Here is a 23,677-nt window from a genome sequence, read left to right on the forward strand (position 1 = left end):
CAGTCTTTCTGTAGACCAAGTTTGTTGAGCTCATACCTGAATAATTTCGACATTAAATGTGGTCAGCTTCGAAATGTGGAATGCCTAGATGGTGATCTATAATAGGGTGGAATCTTGTAGATGTTGACAAAAGAATAAGAAATATGACTTTCATAATTGCAATATTTCTATTAATGGTATCATCATGGTGTCAAGAAATGGGAGTTCTTTACTGCTGAATTCCATGGTGAATTGAAAACTAGGGTGAATGGAATAGCAAAGCTGATAAAATTCTTGAAGATGATGCATAGTATGACTCCACTGAAAACGTATGTCATCGATTAATCTTTTCCATCGATCAGGTTGACGTGTGTTCCACTTGACTTGACTATGTTCCACTTTACCCATTGTAATATTTGCGTGCGAAGGTGCAACTTAACTACCCATAGCGGTATCATCGGTCTGAAGATGAAATTTACCGTTGAAAGTGATTAAAGCGCAGTGGTCATCACGCTGCGCATGCTCCTAAGGGGGTCCCCCCTGTTGTCAACATATCCAAGAATGCCGCACTATACATTACGGGTTGATTATAATGTTTGCGATATTGCCGCTTGTTAAAATGGCGGCTGATCTGTCACAAGCATACCAACTTACCAAATCTAGTAATTACACGCTTGGTTGAGATCACATTTGATCATGAATTTCTTGAATCAGTTGAATGGGGTTCGGCTACTGTTATCGCTCAAGCCATGGAGCTAAACACTTACTAGTACGCGTGTATATGCCAACAGACTATCAATGACCGGGCTCTAGTCTACGACATCACTAGCAAGAACGAGAGTTTTCATTTCAAGAGGCCCAACAGGAGTACAATTGACAATTACGCAAGCAACAGAAATCTACAGCTCGCAGAGCAATGCCCGCTGCAGCAAGAAGCATATGTTCTGTGGTCAGCATGAACCTCCGTGTCAAGAGAACCGGGTATATGGTGCGCTACACTCGGCTGTAAAGAATCCAACTCCACTACGAAGTTTACAACGTTGGGGGATGCAAACGAGAATTCCGAGCACAGGTATGAAGTCAAGCGAAGGACCTTTCATAGGTCTTCTTGCTATGTAGGGTTTATCTCATTTGAAAGGGGATTCAGACCTACCCGGCAATCAGGAGGTACAACAACGAAGTTTCCGTAGCACCGGTAGACCAACATTAGCTAGCGGTTGGATCACTGCCATGACCGTGCACAGGATCTCTCGATACGTCCCCATGTGTAGCCAAGCAATTTTCCTGCCAAATGCCGCGAAAACCCGCTCGTTTTGTCAATTGTTTCCTGTCATTTGACTATTTCTTGCAACGTATTACTAGAAGAAGTTAGAAATGGTGATCAACAGTGGGTCGTGGGCCAAGTCGTCGCGGGGCCGGTAGGTTGTGGGACCGGATTCTCTTATATCCGTGTATGTCGACGCGGTGACCGTCTCCGTTATCGAAGCAACAGCATCTCCCGTGCCCTGCTCCACAGGTTATCGTACGTTGCTTTGATAGTCGTTCTGGGCGGGCGGCCGCAGGTCGCCGTTTACTTGGAAAAAAGAGATCACTTCTCTTTTTTCCAAGTAAACGGCGACCTGCGGCCGCCCGCCCCGAACGACTATCCAAGCAACGTTACGATAACCTGTGCCCTGCTCTGGCTTGCCGATCATGCTCTTGAGTGTAATTTTTGTGTTAGACGTATTGTGCTTGTTGCTAGTCTACATATATATACAATGTTGATCATTTTAGTGATGTATTTTTACTGTACTGTACATAGCATTGTGTACAACCAGCGTGACCGCGCGCGATCAAACCCATTTGTTCACTGTGACTGCATGCAGTAAACTCAGCCACAGAATTGCCAAGTGTAGTGTCTCAATGTTTGTAGCCTTACATGAGTTTATAAATAGAAATACACCACGAAGTTCGTTTCCGATCTTAATATTTTACTATTGCATGATGTTGAGTCTTACAAAGGCGTTAACAAAGTGGGGGACCGCTCCCATCTCACTCAGATTGAAGTTGAGAAGACTTTACAAAAATTCATGTTTATCAACAAAAAAATCGCGCACGCGCAGCGCGACGACCACTGCGCTTTAAGTTCCTGGTGATAATAAATCTTAACATATCTTCAATAAGATCTGGTGATGGTTGATTGATGTTGTGTTTGATCATCAGTTCTTTAACTGCTGTTATGCCAAAGTCACGAGGGATATTGATGTAGAGAGAGACGACATCAAGAGTGACTAAAGTAGTGTTGTTCAGTGATCTGGGCATCCTGTAGATGATTGAGATGATGATTGGTGTCTTTAATGCAGGATGGCAAAGTTTCAACCAAAGTTTTGAGATTGTAATCGAGAAATTGGGATAGTGGTGTGGTAAGGGCTTGACATTGAGGTATGATAGGTCGTAGAGGAGTGCTCCTTTTTGCGGAGTTTGGGTAAACCCTAAAAATGCCCCGGTTTTGCTTCCACAGGGATGGTTTTTTGGCAATATCTGCTGAAATCCACCCCTTTTGCTTGCATTTGTTGACCTTCTTGTTTAGTTCTTAGAGGTTAAATCTTCGGTGGGGTCACATTCAAGGGCTTTGTAATATCTTTCATCCTTCAAGTGAGACTCGCACTGTTCAATGTACCAGTCCTTGTCCATCATGACCACATCTCCTCCTTTATCAGCTGACTTGATAGTGATGTCATTATTATCACGCAGGCCTTGTAACGCCTTATTAGTCCCACGGACATCGTCCGAGGGGACTTATAGGTTTGGTCAGGTCGTGCGTGCGTGCGTCCGTCCGTGCGTCCGTGCGTCCGTCCGTTCACGCAGATATCTCAGAGACGCCTGCAGCGATTTCATTCAAACTTGGTACAAGGATTACATCATATGTCATACAGATGCACATTGATTTGTTTCCTGATACGATCCAATATGGCTGCCAGGCGGCCATTTTATTACGATTTTTTCATGTACAGAGCAAAACTCAGGCATGTTTCAACTGATTTTATTCAAAGTTGATACAAGGACATTGACCAATGTCATAGATATGCACTTTAATTTTTTTTGTGATACGATCCAATATGGCTGCCGTGCGGCCATTTTGTTACGATTTTTTCATGTACAGAGCCATAACTCAGGCATATCTCAACTGATTTTTTCAAAGTTGGTACAAGGACATTGACCTATGTCATACATATACACGTAATTTGTTTTGTGATACGATCCAATATGGCCGCCAGGCGGCCATTTTATTATGATTTTTTCATGTACAGAGCCATTACTCAGGCATGTTTCAACAGATTTTATTCAAAGTTGGTACAAGGACATTGATCAATGTCATAGCCATGCACATCAATTGTTTTGTGATACCAATCCAATATGGCCACTGTGCGGCCATTTTGTTACGATTTTTTAATATACAGAGCCATAACTCAGGCATATCTCAACCGATTTTATTCAAAATTGGTACAAGGACATTGACCTATGTCATACACATGCAAATTGATTTGTTTTGTAATACGATCCAATATGGCCGCCGTGTGGCCATTTTATTACGTTTTTTCATGTCCAGGACCATAACTCAGACATGTAACAAGCGATTTTATTCAAAGTTGGTAAAAGGAGATTGACCAATGTCATACATATGCACGTTAATTTGTTTTGTGATACGATTCAATATGGCTGCTGTGCGGCCATTTTGTTATGAGTTTTTCATGTACAAAGCCATAACTCAGGCATATCTCAACCGATTTTAATCAAAGTTGGTACAAGGACATTGACCTAAGTCATACATATGCACATTGATTTGTTTTGTGATACGATCCAATATGGCCACCATGTGGCCATTTTCTACCATTTTTTCATGTCCTGAACTACAACTCAGACATGTATCAAGCGAATTTATTCAAAAGTATTTTTATCACAGACCTAATGAAGAGGACTCTATCCTCTCTGAGGACCTGTAATCAAAGTACCTATTAACAAGTGGGGACTGTGTCATCAACGATGACTTGTGTTCTGCATGTTGTAGATTGCTGCATATTTTGTTCCAGTTGGACTTGCTTAAAATATCTTCCTCAACTGCATCAAGACAAGCCGTTAGTGTGTAGCTTTCATCAGGACATGGGTTAAACATGGATTTCACTTTAGGAAATGGGCAATTTAGGAGTAACGTTGTTTGTATTGGCGTCACTGGTCGAGTCTTGTTTCCTGAACTTGTATGCTAGTCTGCACTTTGTTTGAATTCTGAAATATCCGCCTGTAATTCAGTAATATTAATATGAAGTGGTGTGGGACTGAAAGATAAGCCCCTGGCAAGTATCTGGGTTTGAGCGTCTTGGAGTTGACCCATTTAGATGATATCCACATCTACAATTCCCTTTAAGACCTTGTGGTGCCAAAACTATACATAAGCCACTACTTTTGTTACTGTTTTTGGATTACTTATTTTTGCTGTAAACATCCACTTACAAATATATCATCTGCTTGTTTTTGCAATACCATTCTCTATTTATCATAATCAATAAATGTTATTTGAATTTCACTTGTCTCCTGTCACATTTCTTACTTATCTATTCAACATTTCAATATGCCAATAGCAGCAATCATCAAGTTTCAGCATCTTTGGCACGAAAATGGGTGAATATTTCATATTGTGAAAAATGCCTTTCAGCTTGATGCAAATTAACTCATTGGTCATTCTTGATCACAGAGACTTAGTTTGTATATGTCGTAAATAAGCCTTATATGCCAGTTGTGTTCCAGTGTCATTGGCACTAATTGGCTCATTTTGTATGTTTGTGCTCGCCAAGCACGGCCATAATGCGATTACACCACTCACGTAAAACTAAATTGAGACAAATTTTGCTGAAATGTATTTATTTTATTATGACATAATTAAGCCCACAAACTATGGGCAAGATGACACTGCAAATTCTCCACAAGCTTTCTTTTCTTTGATATAGCCATCTGTCAGTTATCATCCCAGTACACTACCACAATCACCATTTGGCTTTTTGTTTCAGCTGTAGTGATCATCCTTCTAGTACTTTCATCAAGAAATAAATCCTCATTTGCCTTGGGGCCAGGGTTGTACTCAGAAAAAATTAAAATCAAAATGTGGCCCAATGTTTGATGAATTTGCAGTTCAAAACAATTATCTGGCCTTTCTATATGTACCACTTTATGTGATATGTCATCCAGCCAAGATGGTGTTCACTTTTATAATTGAAAAGAACATGGCAGTACTTAAAGTGTTTTAGTTTTCTTACTTCCCATTGGTGCCAGCAACACTTTGATTTTTTTAGCTACTATAGACTATAGTCTATAGAAGCTATTGGGATGGGTATCCGTCCGGCGTCCGTCGTCAGTCTGTATGTATGTATGTATGTATGTATGTCCGTTTGTGAGGCGTCCGTCCACTCAAATATCTTGAGAACCGCAGTACTTACTGATTTGATATTTGTTGTGTAGATGAAAAATATGATTTTGAGAAACTATTTTTTTTTATTTTTTTGATATTGTTGAAAATAGGCAAATTAATGCCAAAAAAGGTGTTTTTTGGTAAAAAATCTTCTTCTTCATAACCGCTGGTCAGACAGCTTTGTTATTTGGTATACAGGTCCCTAAGGATAACCCAACTTAGATTTGTTCAAATTGTGATGAAATATGCAAATGTGTATTTTTAAGGAATTTTTTTGTCATTTTTTGGTTAAAGTTTGACTTACATTGTATGTAATTCTTGTACTGTATAAACCCTATCAATTCACCCAGAAAAAAATAATTAATATGATTTTAAATAATTGAATTAATTAGGAAATCATCAAAGCCAAAATAATTTTAGTGTGGAATTATCAGAAAGTTCAACTTTTTTTGACAGTTCATAGTGAATTGAGGATTAAACATGTAAAGGCAACTTTCCTGAATCCCAACTTTGATATATTCTGAACCACCATTTATGTTATCTAAAAGAAATTGTTCATAATAGTTTGTCATGATAGGGTGGTCAAATAAATAGAGATAGAGAAAGTTCTAATTTCCATTTATGGTTGACTTGGTAAGGATAAAATAAGATTACTTTTTGAGGAAAAAATAGAGTGGTCAATAAAAGAGTTGTCAAAGTGATAGGGTTTTATGGTAAAACTGGGCTGTAAGATTCCTCATGTGCTATTTATAGCAATTATGCAATCTGTGTAAACAGTGCAATGAAAGTGTAACATGATTCCTTATGATGCTTTTGATGACCTTGAACTTCTTAAGTTTCAAACATTTGTCTCTTCAGTGTGCTTTCTCTGAGTACGTAAAGTCTCAACTTATTCAACAGAACTTACAATGTTAATTTGAAAGTTAAAATGTGCTTGGTTAATAGCATGAAAATACTGATATTAAAAGATAACCAGCTCAAGATTCTTTATAAACTGACAGATATGCTGGTTTTTTATGACGTAAATCTTGATTTAAGCAAGTCTTGTTTACTTTAATTAGAATGTAATTAACTCTCGTTTATTTGCTATTATAGACTAATATACTGGTAGTCTGTTGAAATATGCAAGTCTGTATTTTTACGGAATTTTTTTTCCATTTTTGGTCAGGTCATCCTGAAATGAGCTATCAAAGATATATCCACCTTCTTCATCAATACATGTGTCACAAAAGGTTATTCTCTACATAACACAGCAGAGCTCTGTCAACTGTTGAGTCGCTTGTTTTTTCAAAACTGCTGGTCAGACAGCTTTAATATTTGGTTTACATGTCCCTAGGATGACCTTAGTGAGATAATTTCATAGAGTCAGGAAATACTTAATTTTGTATCCATGTCTATAGTAGCTTCAGGGACTTTGGCCCTATGTTTATTTTTTTGTGTTGATATAATATGATTTTTCAACATTGATTTCATGTGTATGTTGAAATCTCAATGGTATTCATTCAAATCATCCTTTTATTAAGACAGTATGTTCATGACATATCAGTTTGTTTTGCAAATACAGCATTTTGTAATATGTATAATACTATGGTATGCATTAACCTTTGGGGCACTTTTATACATGTCAGAATTCATCATTGACAGTAAAACTTGATCTCAATTTGTCAAAACTTGGCATGAAGTTGTGCTGTATTTGCTGGTGAAAGTTCGTGATTTGATCCAATATGACTGCCATATAGCCATTTGATGTGTCAGAAACTATCACTAAATTGTATCTGCTTTCAAGCTTTTGTAGAAGTACAGTGTACAATTGTTATCACGCACACACACTGGCAACATTGATTTGTTTCAAGTACAAAAACCAATGCAGCAGCCAGGTACTGAGCATAGCTCTGTGACATAGAGCTATGCTTTAATGACTTGTTTAAAACTACTTTTGGTTTTAGGTTTTCTTTTTAAGATAACCTATGCTTTTGAATTAAATTTACTAAAATTTGACAGGTGTTTGCAGTGAGATCCAGAGGTGCAACAGGAGTTGTTGTTAAAGGCTCAGATGAAAAGTCAACCACAAGTTTCAGGTGAGAGCTCACTTTTCACAGATGAATTCATAAATTCAGTACAGTATTGAAAAATGTTTCAATGCAGTTGTTATGCAACCTCTCTAAACTGTTATAAAAGAGTACATAAGTTGAAGGTAGGAGCCAAAAGGTATAGTACTGCCATCAAAGATAGGTTTGTGATGAGGGCCATATATTGTCTCAAAGGACAAATTATTGAAGTTAATGCTGTGAAAAGGTTCCACCATATGCAGGGGTGTTTGTATCTATATACTGGTACTTAACAAGAAGAAGTATTATTATCAGTATATTGTTTTATTGTAGCTTCACTATCCAAGTTGAAATGAAAACTTTAAATGAGAACTCAAGAGATACCTAGCATTGTGGGTTTTCATCAGTGATGTCATTAAATTCCATGCAAGTTGGATTTTCAGCTCACATTTGGTTATACCAATGCACGGTACGAGAAAATTCCAACAATGCAATACGATCTGTCCACACGAAGGTTGAGATGCGCAGATCGTAATAGAGTTCTCTTCTTCTGCGCATAGTTCACAACTTTTTCAGTGAGCGATCAGATCTCGACCAGAAAGCATCGACTATATATCGTACGCGTACTCTCATCGCAAAAAACGTCAGAAATATCAGCAAATTAGCAAGTTTTTCCTTCATTTCTAACTGCTGACTACTCTAACCGTTCTCCGATGCTGAAATTTGGTAAAAGATGGAGGCAGAGTGTAGCTGCTTTGAGCAGGGCGCAATCGAGCAATGCCGCGGCCATGCCGCGCTCGAGCCCCCGCCAACGTGGTGAAAATGACGACGTAGCGATCAGTGACGTCGACGGCAATTTAAACCTTTCTATCTGTCCTTAGTCTCCTTCTATTCTTGATCTTTCCTCCGAAGTTTTACTTCAAATATTTGGCTTTTGTTGTTATTTTAACTCAAAAGATAGTCAAGCCGATCAATATGAAAAGGTCAAAACCATGTGTTCACTCCGGATGGTTTCTTCTCGGTTTTATGCAATTGGCAGTAGTGACCTCTTTTTAGTAAATATGAAACGTGGCCGTTATCTGCGGCTAGTGATGTTGATTTGTTGTCCCGACAATTTTTTAGAAAGTTCAAACTTATGAAGGCACGGGTAACTATTGCAAATGAGCTAGGCAGCCATGTGGAAAACATCATAAGCATGGGGCCAGGTCAAATTAAATCAGCAATACGAAAACTGTTGGACCATCTCAAAGTAGCTGAAAATAATGAACACATTGATGCTGCCACTGCAGTTCTGTTTAGTTCAAACCGTGCGCAGTTTTCAAAAAGCCGCAGTAGGACAAACACTGGCCGAATACTTAGCCAACACAAAGTCATAGGTGTTAAATTGTCGGGCAATGATGAAACAGCCCTTTGGAAAGCATGTTTAAAAAATGATTAAGAGTTTGCCAGGAACCTGTTAACACCTGATTTCTTTAAGGTAGCTAAATACCTTTTAGACACTTTCAGATTTTTATTTTTTTCTCAATTGAACACGTCCCAAACCCCAATAAAGTATACATTTCCTGAAAGCCCTGATATAGAGCTATCCGACCAAGCACAGTACACGTCATTATTTGCATAAAAGTCACGTGACAAGCGTTTTGCTGAAGCTTCAAAAAAACAGTTTTCCCCCGCCTTATGCGAACACGCTGCAAGATTTCCGGTTATTATTTCTTCATTGACAAGCCTTGACAATATCCTTCAAAACCGTGTCTGCGTTTTTTTCCCGGAGGCTCCATTCAAATTATATGGCGCGATAATTAAAATTCCTTGAAAAGCACCTTCATCTAAAACCTTTAAGAGCGCATTAAAAAAAAAACAAAGGCATATAAGAAAATCCCAGACACGGTTTTGAAGGATATTGTTAAGGCTTGTCAATGAAGAAATTCCAACCGGAAATCTTGCAGCGTGTTCGCATAAGGCGGGAAAAACGGTTTTTGGAAGGTTCAGCAAAACGCTTGTCACGTGACTCCTATGCAAATAATGACCGTGTACTGTGCTTGGTCGGATAGCTCTATATCAGGGCTTTCAGAAAATGTATACTTTATTGGGGTTTAGGACGTGTTCAATTGAGAAAAAAATAAAAATCTGAAAGTGTCTAAAAGGTATGTAGCTACCTTAAGAGGCCACTACTGCTACAGACTTTGAATTACTGCCCCTTTCTATTAAAACCTGTCTGCAAAGAGGCACCACTAAATTTGGCAAAACTGATGAAATTGGGAGTGAAAATAAAAATATGAAACTATGGTCAGATCTACAGGCAGAACATATGTACATACATCTGGATGGTGGTCTGTCTGAGGCTGATTATGACGGTCTGGAAAAATCACTTAGATCTGATGAAAATGTATCCCGCATTCCAAGGTTGACTGCGGTTAAAGGCCACCTCCGCAGATTTCATGATCAAGTTGTCAAAACAAGCAGTGAAAATAAGAAGGGGTGGCGGATTGCTTGCATTGAAGATGCCATTTGGCTCAATTAAATGAGATAATCAAAGAAAATCAATTAGACATGATTGATCTGGAGAGGCCTGAAGATGCCAACAAGGTAGAAATTGTTGGGGAGGGTGGTGATACCTTCGCGGACAGTAAAGGGATCTCTCAAAATTTTGAAGTATTTGCCATCAGTGGTGCAATTAGACTGATCAGGTTTGAGGGGCAGGAAGTGTGGCATGACCAAAATCCCTAGTCAGAAGATAGTCGTATCCCTTTTGCTGTGATAAATGCTGCAGAGTCAGATACAATGATTAAAAAGGAGATACTTCCTATTCTAAAAATAACTGAGACATTGTTAGAGTCTGGTCTCAAAGGCATAACATACAAGAGAGGACTTGAAGGTGATGAAAAGTATAAATGTCTTGTATTGCAAAGAAAAAGCAACAAATTTTTTTGCAATTTGTGTGTTGTTTCAGCTGATCAGTGTGTCACAATATCAGTCATAGCTGGGAGATGACAATAAAATCTGACGATATGACAACATGGGCTGAATCTAATGCTAATGGTCAGAAAGCTGTTCCAATTGTGAACTATAATCCAAAAACTGAATATACAATGGATCATCTGCATGCTAAATTGAGGAACATCGGAAAATTTATAGATGAGCTTTTTACAGAAGCTGAAATACTAGATAAGAAAACAGAGTATCTGTTAAAGTATGCAGGGTTACCAGAAAGTAATCAAATGGATATTGATAAATTCAAGGATCAGCTGTCTGACCAATTTAAGCTGAAGATGGAGGTTAACAACGAAGCCTTCCAAATTCAGTTGGGGCAAGCTAGAGAGCAGGACCAGATTAAAAAATTAGATATGCAGCTGAAAGCAGCCACTGTGGCATTTTCATGTGATATAAATGAAGAAAGTACACAAGACATGGATGACTGTGTGGAACAATACATTAAAGCTTTATTTAACACAGAGGGATCAGGAGATAAAAATATAACAAAGTATGAGTGCATCATTTTCAAGGCTCCATACAAATCCAAGGTCTGGTGTATTCAGCCATATTGAGCACAGCCATCACAAGTTGTCCCACAAAAATCTGTTGAAGGAGAAAAAACAACATGATGATAATATCTCTCAGCACAAACAGGCCATCGTTAATGATATCAAGAACATTATATCTGGTAATTCAGACTCGGGTCAGACTGTAAAAATTAAATGCCCCAAAAATATCCAGACGTCATTTCTAAGTTTGACCTTATTGACATTGAAATGAAGAAAGGGGGCCAAGAAGCAGATTTGGTGACGCATTTTGCAGAGCACACCAATTAAAGCTATTCTAAAATGCTGGTTGCAAGGTGTGCAGCTCTGTGATTGTATATTAATCACGCATTGGTCATCTAAACATGGGTAATTGTCTTTGTAGTTACATTTGATTACTTGTAAAGTATTAATACTTAAAATCCTGAAAAAATAATAAAAAATAAAAATACAGAAAAAAAAATGAGCAAAGCCAGCGGTAAAAGGTCATGGACTGCCAAATAATTTTGCTTGCGTCAGTATACCACCACCATTCCACAAAGTCTGAAGACAAATAAAAACCTGTGAAACTGAACTAAATACAAAGGTCCATGAAACTAGGTTGCAGGATCACTGGATATTTGGAATATCATGGATTTGCTTGATGCTCAGCCCCTATAAAGAAAAAAATGATTAACAGTCAGTTCTATAGACATTTATTCAAAGAATTGAATTAAAAATTTAACTGTACTGCAGTTTGTAATTGAAAAATTCAAGAACACACTGCCATGGTATTGAACATGATTATTCGTACATTTTAGTGGGCTTTGAACTCAGCGGGATTCTGTATGTTGGAATGGCTGATCATCTGCGTTCATACCACATACATTACAATACAGAGAGGGGGGTGTTTGAGGTATGGGGATAGAGTGTAGATGTATAGCAGGAAGAGGGCACACAGTCCATGTAGCCGACATTAGATGCAAATGATATGCAGTTAAGGTCTCCTCACTAACTTTCAGCTGGTTGTTCACTTTCTACTATTTTTATAGTATTTTATACAAAGGCACAGACTTATTCTACCTGCAACTTAAAACTGATAGGATTTTGTAGCTCATTCTTTACCATTTTTCATAGTTTTCGGTAGCCGGTAACAGACACTTCGTGTTCGTGTCGGCTACATGGACGATCTGCCAGGAGAGATATGAACTTACAAGGATGATAGGTTGTGGTCGCAGCAGAGACGGGAAGATAGGGTAGAGAACTTGAGCCGGGAAGATAGCGTAGATAACTTGACCTTTGCATCTGGAAAATATTATATAAAACACATATATTGTAACTATTTTTTAACCCAAAAATATCTCAAAATATGTGTTGATGATGCTACAGACACACATGGCTACAGCGTGTATTGTTTTAAACAAAATAATTGTATGAATGATGTTGAAATATGCAGCAGCACAACGTGAGCGGGTCGTACGTACACCATAACCATGCATTTCTGAGTAGTTTCACGATGCTATAATTATATCTCTGCTTAAAAATTACATTGCATAGCTAAATTTGTATCTAGTTTTAGCAAACAAGGGCGCTTCTATACTCATAATATATCGTTGGAAAGCTTGAGACGTACGCTAGAAAAGTACGTTCTTATTTTTGTCTTACTCATCCACCCACAGCAGAAATGGCGCCAAAAGTTTAAGGAGGACACCAAAATTACAAAAATTCACGATTTTTTTGCAGAAAACCGGAGAGTAAACAGAAAACGAGAACGTACCTTTGCAGCCATGCTTGTCAACACAGCCAAGGTCAACCTCATATGCCGATGATTTTGAAAATGGTGAAGGAAATACAGAAAAACCTCTAAAATCTGACGTTTTCTGTAGCTGATTTGCATATTTACTAAAACAAAACGGCTGGGAGTGTAAAAAAAATTCAAAAAACATCAAAATCGCGAAGAATGTGAGCTTTACTCCATATACATGGGAACGAGGTTACAACTAAGACCCTCTAGATAACCGGTGTTAAAGTTATACACTAGATATCGGCGAAAATGGTCAAGCGCCCCCACTCGGCCAAAATTTTACATTCGTGTGGACAGAATCTGTTGCATCTTGGGATTTTATATGTGCTGTGCAATGTGAGGATATCGTATAAGCTTAAGTTGGTGGCGTCTGTATGTGTGTATGTACCACAGGGTACCCAGACATCTGGTTGTTGTTGTTGTTTGTATTGTTGTTTATGTTTATTAGTCGTGTTGTTGTTGTTTTGTTGTTGTTGACCAATAAAATTCAACGAACATAACTGTTGTGTTGTTGTTAATGTTTCAAAGGTAACGTAGATGTCATAAGAAACGCTACAAGGACACTATCATTACTTACACTATCATTACATTACACGTGTATGAAGAGAGTGTACGTTAGCAGACAGTTGAATCGGGCCAAGTAACAACAACACAAGAGTTATGTTCGTTGAATTTTATTGGTCAGCAACAAAACAACAACAACAACAAACACGACTTATAAACATAGACAACAATACAAACAACAAGTTGAACAACACGAACAACCAGATGTCTGGGTACCCTGTGGTATGTACGTATGCAGCGTTTCTGTTACAATTTCAAAACTTGCGTACGATTTTATGCAACTGGGTTTTTATTTGCGTAACGTGTATCAAAAATGCGTACGGTAGGAATTGGTATCTGAAGTGAATTGGGCAGTCTTTTCTGTAGAACTTGGGGGGATTTTCCTTTAATGTGCATGCTCTACTAACTAAAAACAAGAACCTATTGGGTCTTCAAGGAATATGTGTATAGCTGAATGCTTGTAATGCTGTGATGCATGTCTCATATGTGATCGTTGAGCAGCCTAATGACTTCATGTTCAATGAAAATACTTTCTGACTACGAAATTATGTTTTCAAAGGGCCAACAATAAGATACTGGTCAAAGTCCAGCAGGACCTCTCAAGAATGCAACCTGACAGTCTAAATTGTCACCCGTAAACACTTTCCAAATAACATGCAGTGTAATGACACTGTATTGTGTTACCAACAACGTAGACTCGATCTTCTCAAGTTGTTTTCATCTGTAGTGTTATTGTTTGTACAGAACTGATTGACATGACGCTTTGTGATGATGAAATACAATGTTGCATAAAGAGTTGCAGTCCGCTAAAGTCTAAAATGTTGCAATATCATGATAAATGTCACTTGCAAGTAGGTGCATATGTTCTATTTATGTCTTGCATTGAACCACGTTCAGGCAATGTAGTGCGGGCCAAGTACGTCCCTGTCATGGGGTGGCATTTCTCAATGCATATTAGTTTACGCAGTCATGATTTTTTTTGCATATTTCAGAACAATTTTGCATAAAATACGCAGGATTTTGCATTAACGGAAACACTGTATATGTATGTATGTGTGTATGTATAGTATGTCTGTCAACATCAAAAACTCACAAACCGCTGCACTTTTCAGCTTGGTATTTGGTTTGTTCATGCATCCTGGGCTACAGATAGGATTTTGTTCAAATGAAGTTTGCATCGCCAAAATTATGCAAATGAGCGTACAATATGTTAAAATGGTCATGAATTAATAACTCAAGAACCGCTGTTTTGATTGCTTTGAAAATTTGTGTGCAGGTACCTTAGGTGAACCTTATACAGTTTTATGAAGATATCTTGAATTTTGTATTTTTGCTGAATTTTTTGGTTATTTTATCTCATTTTAAGTAAAAACTATTCTTCTCTGAAACCGCCAGCCCAATTGCTCTCAAATTTAGGTTGGATATTTGCCAGGGTGTTACTCTTCTAATTTGTTGAAATTATGACAAAAGCGGGAAAATTACTATTTTGGGGCAATTTTTGTCATTTTTGGTCAAAAAATTGTAAAAAATATTTTCTTTTTAAAGCTGTTGGACAGACAGCTTTATATTTGGTGTAGAGATGTCCAGAGATGACAATAGTTAGATATGTGGAAGTTGCCCTGAAATATACAAATTTGTATTTTTAAGACAATTTTGTCATTTTTGGTCAAGAAAACTTGTTCTCAAAATTACTTGTCTTGTAGCTTTGTATTTTGGCGTAAAAGTCCCGAGGGATGTTAATAGATAAATTTTAGGCTCAAAGTGTTGGGAAACCCCCAAATTTGTATATTTTAGGTAATTTTCTCAGTTTGTGACCTTAAATGACCTACACCAAACCAGGATATGTTGTGAGACAGTTTTGAAGGCTGTGAACATAATTTTGTCATATTTGGTATCAATTTGTAGGAAACTTTGATCCAGAAATAAAGCTGAGTCGAATTTGTTCATTGCGGACCAATTTTTGCAACTTTTGCATGTAAGACACACAAGAACTGATGAGAAATTTGGATCCAGGATAATTCCAGATGTCGTAATCACCCCCAACAGTGGAAGGCATTTCACTGTCTGTAACTAACTTCAGTGCTGTTTACATTCGAATGATAGCACTCATAGCATTAATTAAAATATACCATCAAGGACACTATGTGCTCACATTTGGTTTGAATTGGTCCATTCAAGAAATATTTAAACCATTGCCAAATATACGCTAAATATCTGCGTATTTGTTCCCGTATTCATTGACCGAGTAGAACAAAATGTAATTTTCATTAGCGACGAAGTTACGTAACTGAGGAAGCTTATAGAGTTGGGAGAAGCAAAATTGACGTCATTTCCGTCAACAACTTCCGTAAAACTATTTTGTCACACCACGTGATCACAACTTCCGTAAAACTATTTTGTCACACCACGTGATCAGTGTCATCTAACGACTATAGCATTGATGTACCATTCACGCTGCACACTCACTATCAGCGAAAATACCAGATCATGTTGAATTGACATTATAATTGAACTTAGAGCGTACGTGTGAGTGCATGTATTGGCTTACATGAAAATGCGATAGACAATGATGCATTTACCGTTAGAACGTCCATGTCGATCAAATTGTTTTTGTTCTGTCAGTGTAAATTACGAGATTGGTTGATGTTGACGGACATCTTGCAAGCGTTTGGTTCTGACATGCATGTCGTTTCGATCTCCTTTTTACTGTGCAGGGGAGAATGAATTACGTTCCTCATGGGTTTCAAATATGTCAAAAAATACGAAGTTTTGAGTGGATTTACGATTTCGTTTGTAAAATTACGAGCGAAAATTTCAGCTTCCCATTTCATCGGCGCGACCGTGCAAGAAACTTCAGTCTCCTACTACCTCCATGATCACATGTTGTACCACACGAACTAGCTGCAGTACAGTAGCTCGAGGTTTTGCCTGGGTATTTGGGTCGGACGGCAAAACATGAAAGGCCGGCCTCTGAAACACTCAGTGTGTAAGCGTGTGGAAATTTGCGTAGTGTTTTTTCTCATTTAATTTGGCAAATTATCAGCCAAAAACCTCAATAATTCAAGGTAACCCTTTCTTCTCAATCTCTTCCTGGAGTTTCAAAGTCATACCAACGAAAATGAGTGAAAAATTTCGATGCAAAAATCGTGCATCGGCGAGAGTAATAAGTGTAAGCGTAAAGAGACTGAGAGTATTCATACAGATATAGCCCATGATTCGAGCTTGGTATTCCTATTTTTCGTTTGAATTTTGGCCAAATGGTCGCTTTTTAGCGGGTTTTGAAATTTTTAAAGCATCTAAAAATATTAAAATGACTTTTCATTAACAAACAAAATAAAAAAGTAAGAAATTCAATTATTTATCTACAAAATAAAAATATTTTGGCAGGCTGAATCATACAGCTAAAAAGTGGACAATCAATGTTTTGGACGAGTACATACGTGTGAGTGATTTTTCGCGGGGATTCCCCGACCGTTCATTGCTGTGGCGCTCGAATACGCAGTCAGTTTCTGTGAAACTGGATGAAATTTTCTTTCAGGCGAGGCGTTTCAAGTTACTCTTGAGAAAAGTTACTTATTTATCAGTTGTTGTTTTACTGTTTCATGACACATGTTTCTGATTCAAGAACTTATTGACCTGAAAAACAACGATATTTAATACTCTTTTTCAACAGACTTTTTATCACAACTGGAAGTTGTGATATAGAGGTGGTTTCAACCGGTGTTTGATGTCGTCCATTTCCGTAAACGACAAAAAGTCAAAAACTGCTGAACAGACTGCGTTGATATTTGGTACCAATACATAGACTGGTTCCAAGGTTCCAATTCAGAAAAATGGAGCCAAACGGAGCGGAGGTTATATAGTTTGGGAAATTTCTAACCCCCTTTTTAACTAATTGATTTTAGGGGTCTTTCATATATGTAGTTTTGGAATGTACACCAATCCTGCATTGTGGACTGTTTTATGAGTTGAGGAACAGAAATGAGGTTTTGATGAATGTTAGAAATATGCAGGATGGCTGATTCAAAGTATAAGAGATTTCTATGCTCTTTTGGATATCAAAAGCATAAAAAAAAACCTATTTCATAGTTTAGATTCTCACTTTTGAGATGACCCTAAGCATTTGTTATGTAAACATCCTTGAGTCAATATACAGACTTTGACATTCCTGAGATTAAGTATCCACGACCTCACATGTTACAGTCTTTCACTACCATGGTATGGCCCAAACCCATTGTTATCAATGGTGAGTGTGGACCTGTCTAAGGAAATTGGGGTGAACAGGTTAGACAATGCCGTTACAAGTTGTAGGTTAGTTATCAAGGTAGCACCAGCATAGAGTCCTAAGCATGTCCATGTGTTCTCAGGAAATTACAGGGAAAAAAATTATTTGAGAAGTTTCTCTCCTTTAAATAGAAGTATATTACAATTTAAACCTGTCATGGATGGATTGCTCTCAAATGATCTGAAACACAGTTATTGCCCATTAGCAACAAATCTATAGCAAGATTTATGTAAAGTTCATGAACTTACACAAGGTATTAGACAAAAGATGACCATGACTTTGCTACTTTTCAACATTTATTTCATTCAGATTTCCTCAGCTTAGTGTATAATTTTGTAATCTTAATTACTGTCAACTTAGCTTTACTAACTTATTCTAACCTCATTATTCTTACACTACTGTTATACCTTATAACCACAAAATTTCAAGAGATGTCTTCAGTTTTTTTCTCCATATACATATACATGTCCCTTTTCTCATAAAAATGGGCTTAAAATCGCAATGTGAAAAATAGTCTTTCAGCTGTATGTTGCTCATTGACTTCGTGGTCTGTCTAATTAGTCCCCACGGACACCGTCCGGGGGGACTTATAGGTTTGGTCATGTCCGTGTGTGCGTGCCTGCGTCCGTGTGTGCATCCGTCCGTCTGTTCACGCAGATATCTCAGACATGCCCTGGTCAATTTCTTTCAAACTTTGCACAAGGATAGTACCCTACCCCATACAGATGCACATCGATTTGTTTCACAATGCGATCAAATTTGGCCATGTTAGAGGACTTTTTAGTTTACACCACCATAGACTACCAAGTCTAAAGTCAGCTGTCTATAGAATCCCATGTATAAGGCCAAGTAAAATAAAAATTTAGTTTCTCATCATATTCATATTGCAAAAAGGATTCAGTGACACAGTTTTTAGTCCCCATGGATGAAGTCCAGGGCCTTATAGATTGGGTCATGTCCCTCCGGTCACGCAGATATATCAGATATTTTGACAAAATCTCCCGTGACCTCGGTGACCTTTGACCTCAAATATACATATTTGTCCATAACTCAGTAACCACAAGTGCTACACCCTTCATATATGGTATGATGGGACACCTTATGACACCACATATTGTACCTCATTAATTATGTGCATATCTATTTTGAGCGAGCCAATAGAGCTAGGTCTGATTTTTGGTATATAGGGATGACTTAGCCATTCAATTTTTTTTGACAAAATGTCACATGACCTCAGTGACATTTGACCTGAAATATACATATTTGTCCATAACTCAGTAACCACAAGTGCTACACCCTTCATGTATGGTATGATGGGACACCGCATGACGCCACATATTGTACCTCATTAATTATGAGTAGTTTCACAATGTGCCAGTTGTGATCAAGTGCCATTGGCGCTATTTTTTAGTAAGTAGCCGCGGTACAGCTGTCAAAATACTATCGTTTTCAAAGTACATTGTTGAGTGAACTTTGTAAATGAACATTCTGAACCATCGTGTAATGTTATGCTTGGAATTTTGTTGCTTTTGAGGTTTATTCGTGGTTTTTTAGCTCACATTTGGTATACCAATGTGAGGTTATCGTATAAGCTGAATCAGTTCATTTGCATCTGATTTGCATGTCTATATATTTGTGGGTATGTGCGGATGTATGTCCGTCACACACAAAGACTCCCATACCGCCAAAGCTATTTGGTGTACAGGTAGATGTAGGGGTTGAGATGTGAATTTCTTCAAATGAACACATCAGTGTCAAAAATGTGCAAATGAGGTAAGAAAAAGTGAAATCCTGCAAATGTGCAGGCCAGTAAGAAACAGGCCAACTCCACTGATCTTGAATCATTTCCTGTCATTGTTTATGAACTGTTACATATTAACAGACCTGATGAAACCATAGACAGTAGAGGGGGCGAAGACCGTCTATACTCAAACTTAGAGGGGCTTGTTTCTGCTATGCATGTTGCTAAAGTTGACCTCCAGTACCTAAAGTTTCAGACCTTAATTACTTTTGTCATTCCTGTTTTTCTGGTTTAAATATTTCTTGTTGTTTTTCTGGTTGTACTGTGCAGAAATCATTGTCATAACATCAACATAGAATTTTCCTCCACTGAACAGATAGAAACAACATTTATTGTTGATCATTGGTAACCCATACTGGTATATACCAATTCTGATCAAATTTGAGCGACACCGTATAATTGCAGTATTTTTGTTTCTTTCCATCATCAAACATTGACAAGTAAGCTTGTAAAACTAGCCTTAAAGTGTATGTCCCGCATAAATTCAAAGTTAATTTTGCTTAAAATGAGCCATGCTATATGATTTTGCCACCCTTACTTTATCAAATAAATGCATCACCCCAATGAAACGACGCGGTTAAATATTATTATTATGCAATATGTTGTGCGACTTTGAAGTTAGCTGCCATTCGGGTCGTTTCGGAATTCGCGGGCATTGCCACCGGAAATGACGTAACTAATAGAATGTACGAGTGAGTGTGTTCACCTCGGCCATAGCGAATGCTTACCGCTGTGGCTTCAACATGGTGAGAAGTTACGCCTTTGGTGGCTGAAGTAACTGCAGCCATTGTCAGTTTATTGCATTTTAGGATGATGTATTAGCCGCATTTGACAAAATTACAAGAAAGGGTCGGAAAAGAGGCATTCAGACAAGTGTTTTCTGCGGTGCACATTTTCGAGTGCCGTGACTTAACACGGTTCGGAAGCCAGATGTACGGTAAGATAGACTTTAATTCCTGGAGTTACTACATCGATTATGTAATCGCAATGCCGTACCAGTACGACCATTGTCACCAGAAAGCTTCGCGTGTATCATCATCAACTGTGGACAAGAGCGAGAACAGCAGCAAGACTGCGACAGGTTGCCCAAAACATGTCAAGGATGCGGGGGCCGCGGAGAAGTATGGCCGTGTTTACATCCCCCAAGACTGATCGCCGATTCAGATGCTTTACGAAAGTGATTGTAAATAAATAAATGAATACAAGTACTAGATCTCATGCATGTGTGACTCTATAATTAGTAACGTTAGGAGATATCTAATTTTATATTCCTAAAAAGTTTACGTATTGATTGACTGACTCTTTGCGAGACTGAACGATAGGTTGTGTATAATACAGCACGGCGCTGCGCTGCCAGTAACAGTGACAGACACAACGTGTAGCAAAGAAGTTTATACTGTTGACGAAGCAGTCGCGTTGTCGTCATCTGTTCCCTTCTGCTCGACTAAGTCTCCCCTAAAATATTTTAGCTTCTTTGAGAATTTCGCAGTCATGAAACAATGAACACTGTGCTTTATATCGCTGACACTTAATCAAGAAAAAAAAACTGCGGAAGCGTAGCTCATCACTCCGACACAGAAATGGCCGGCTGAGCCGCCCGGCCTCGGGTGCCAGTGTGCCCGATATTTACATCATGTCAATTTTAATTTATCTCTTCCCGAGAATTTGGCTAGACATGTCTTTACGGTCACATATTTTTAAAAGTGCCAATGTTCATGTGAGGTTTTATAGCACCAAACTGAAGATTTTGCGGCGAGAATACTACCTTTGGTGTTTATGCTAACATGACCCTCAGCCTGTTCCGGTCCCAGACACTTCGCACCAAAACCACTTCGCACCATACCATCTCGTCCCATACCATTTCGCACCAAAACCACTTCGCACCAAAACAACCTCGTACCAAAACCTCTTCGCCCCAAAAATCACGTCGCCCAAAACCATTGCGACCCGAAAAAAACACGACTTACCTCCCCAATTTATCTGTAACCGTTAAAAAATGAAAATAACCAACCACTGCCAGTGAAGTTTTAATCACCTTTCTACCATCCCAGGACTGAAATCTTGAAATTGTACACATTTCGAGAAAATGACATCGCATCGTGCAATACCGCGCACGGCACCTGAAATGTACCATTTAGTAGTTTGTGTGTTTCTTTTATCTAATATATGGTATGGTTTCATGGAAGAATAAATGGTTCGTGGTAGCCAAGTTGCAGGTAAAAACAACGTTATGATACATCGTGACATCAATGTTTTAGGACGAGTTGACGGAACTATACGGTAAGCGAAGTGGTTTTAGTACGAGGTGGTACTTGGGGCGAAGTGGCGTTGGACGAGGTAGTACTTGGGACGAGGTGGTTTTGGTGCGAAATGGTTTTGGGACGAAGTTGTGTGGGGCGAACTGGTTTTGGTGCGAAGTGTCTGGACCCCGCCTGTTCCACTTCCAGCTGTTGATAGGAAAGGTGTGTGTTATGAACGGTTGACAATTTTCAACTTGATCTCTACTACATTTATCACGCGTCATGGTGTAATTCAAATTTTTATATACAGATTTTGAACGAGACAATTTGTGTTGAGAAGTAATAATAAGGTGGGATGGCAACTCCAGACATATTTATATTTTGTTAGCTTGCGGTTGTGTGTACGGTAGTGCACTGGTGTGTTTGACTGTGGTCACGGTGGTGGGCTTGTCACTGACGCGACGCGACGGTCAACAAGAGTTTCGCTCTTGTTCTCGTTTAGGTTAAGGTTCTGACTGTTAAAATTTGCAGGCCTGTAAATTCTGAACAGCTTTGTCATATCTTCTGTGACGATGATATTCTCAGTTGCACTGCTTTCACTCATGAAATTATCACTATCTCCATAGTCAATGTACGAAGTCACCATCACCCATTCTATTAGTGACGTCACAGCCACTTGCGCCAAAACGGGGCGAGCTCGGCAATTTCCGGAAAATGTCGCCATGATGGAAATCGAAAAGTGCAACTTTTCCCGTGTTTTCGTCGAAATAACATAATACAACCTTCTAAAACCGCTCAAATAAGCTTCAGTTGTGTGTAAATGTTTGTTTTATTAATACCAATTTCATTGACTACCAGAACTATAGTATATACCCCAAGTCAAACGAAAAAGTCTCAAAATGTGGCAGGACTCACACTTTAAATCACTTAAATTATAATTATTTGTTACTTTCTGGTTTTGTAATATGTAAAGAAATACATAAGTTGATTTCTTTTGATCCTTTCCATTTATTGGTATTTTTTCCTGGTTTAAAGCTACTAATATCTTCAACCCTTAGTCTCTACAATCTTAGAAAAAATGAAACGATTGATTTAAAGCCCCAATAGCTGCAAATGTTTAATAAACCAATTTCAAAATATCCTTAGTTTTCCAAGAGGTTTCTTTGAATAAGACCCATTAGAGAGAAAAAGTGTATAACGCTGCCATGAGTGTCATGAGTGGCATGTAAATGTAAAGGTTTGAAGGTCATTTTAGATTTCCCGCCATTTTCAAAAACTTGTCATATGACAGAGAAAATAAAGATAACAACAACAGGATGTTAGCAACCGTGTGATGCATTCAAAGTAAATGGCATCATACTTGTTTCTGTTATGATCGCGATGTATATGAGCAGGAAAATACTGTTTTTTGTATTTTCCCGCGGGGGCGCCATTTTATGGGTGCGGCACCATTTATTATTAAACCTGTTAAAACGTGTAGGCATGGTCCAAATCAGCGAGCAGTGATACTTCAATACACGTCCTTCAGCAAGTAGAACCAATTCTAGTTTGAATATAAAATCATGAAAATAATGCATAAAATTAGCAGCTATTGGGGCTTTAATAAAAGAAACTCATTGTGACACAGTTCAGTCATTTTCATAACTCTGGTTCAAAATTCAGTGTGCTATACTCATATCTTGGCAGTGCTGAACTCTTCTGTCATAATATCTGCAATTGAAGAATTACTTCACATGGAATAATTTGTAAATGTAAATCAGTGCTGTTGAAAATTAATTGTTTATTTGTCAGGGTGTTGCCAAATCTTGTGTGTATATAGGTATGTCCGGTTCTGAGATGAGCTGTATTGGCATACAAAAGGAATTTGTTGATAACTGACAATTTAATTAATACAATCAATTTTGAAATTTACTCAAAATTTTTGAGATTGAATTTGTAACTTTACTAATAATTTTCGGAAGCTAGAGGGGAAACAGACATACCAGTGTGATGGGCGGACCAGAAAGTCCATGGAAATCA

The 23,677-nt window shown here is 38.2% G+C and overlaps 1 protein-coding gene across 8 annotated transcripts in view; it reads left to right on the forward strand.

Annotated features, from left to right (window-relative positions):
- LOC139132398 (regulator of MON1-CCZ1 complex-like) overlaps positions 1-23,677 on the forward strand; it is a 155,120-nt gene that overhangs the window by 28,960 nt on the left and 102,483 nt on the right. For 6 of the 8 annotated variants that reach the window (XM_070698740.1, XM_070698741.1, XM_070698736.1 and 3 more), the window contains exon 3: positions 7,421-7,497. The exons of 1 other annotated variant lie outside the window; for it this stretch is intronic. In XM_070698740.1, coding sequence (XP_070554841.1) covers positions 7,421-7,497 — 77 coding nt within the window. Of the gene's footprint in view, positions 1-770; positions 1,052-7,420; positions 7,498-23,677 lie in introns of all 8 variants that reach the window. One more of the 8 variants, XM_070698739.1, reaches the window with a different exon arrangement.

Source organism: Ptychodera flava, chromosome 5, assembly GCF_041260155.1.
Source record: "Ptychodera flava strain L36383 chromosome 5, AS_Pfla_20210202, whole genome shotgun sequence".
Taxonomy (NCBI): Eukaryota; Metazoa; Hemichordata; class Enteropneusta; family Ptychoderidae; genus Ptychodera; species Ptychodera flava.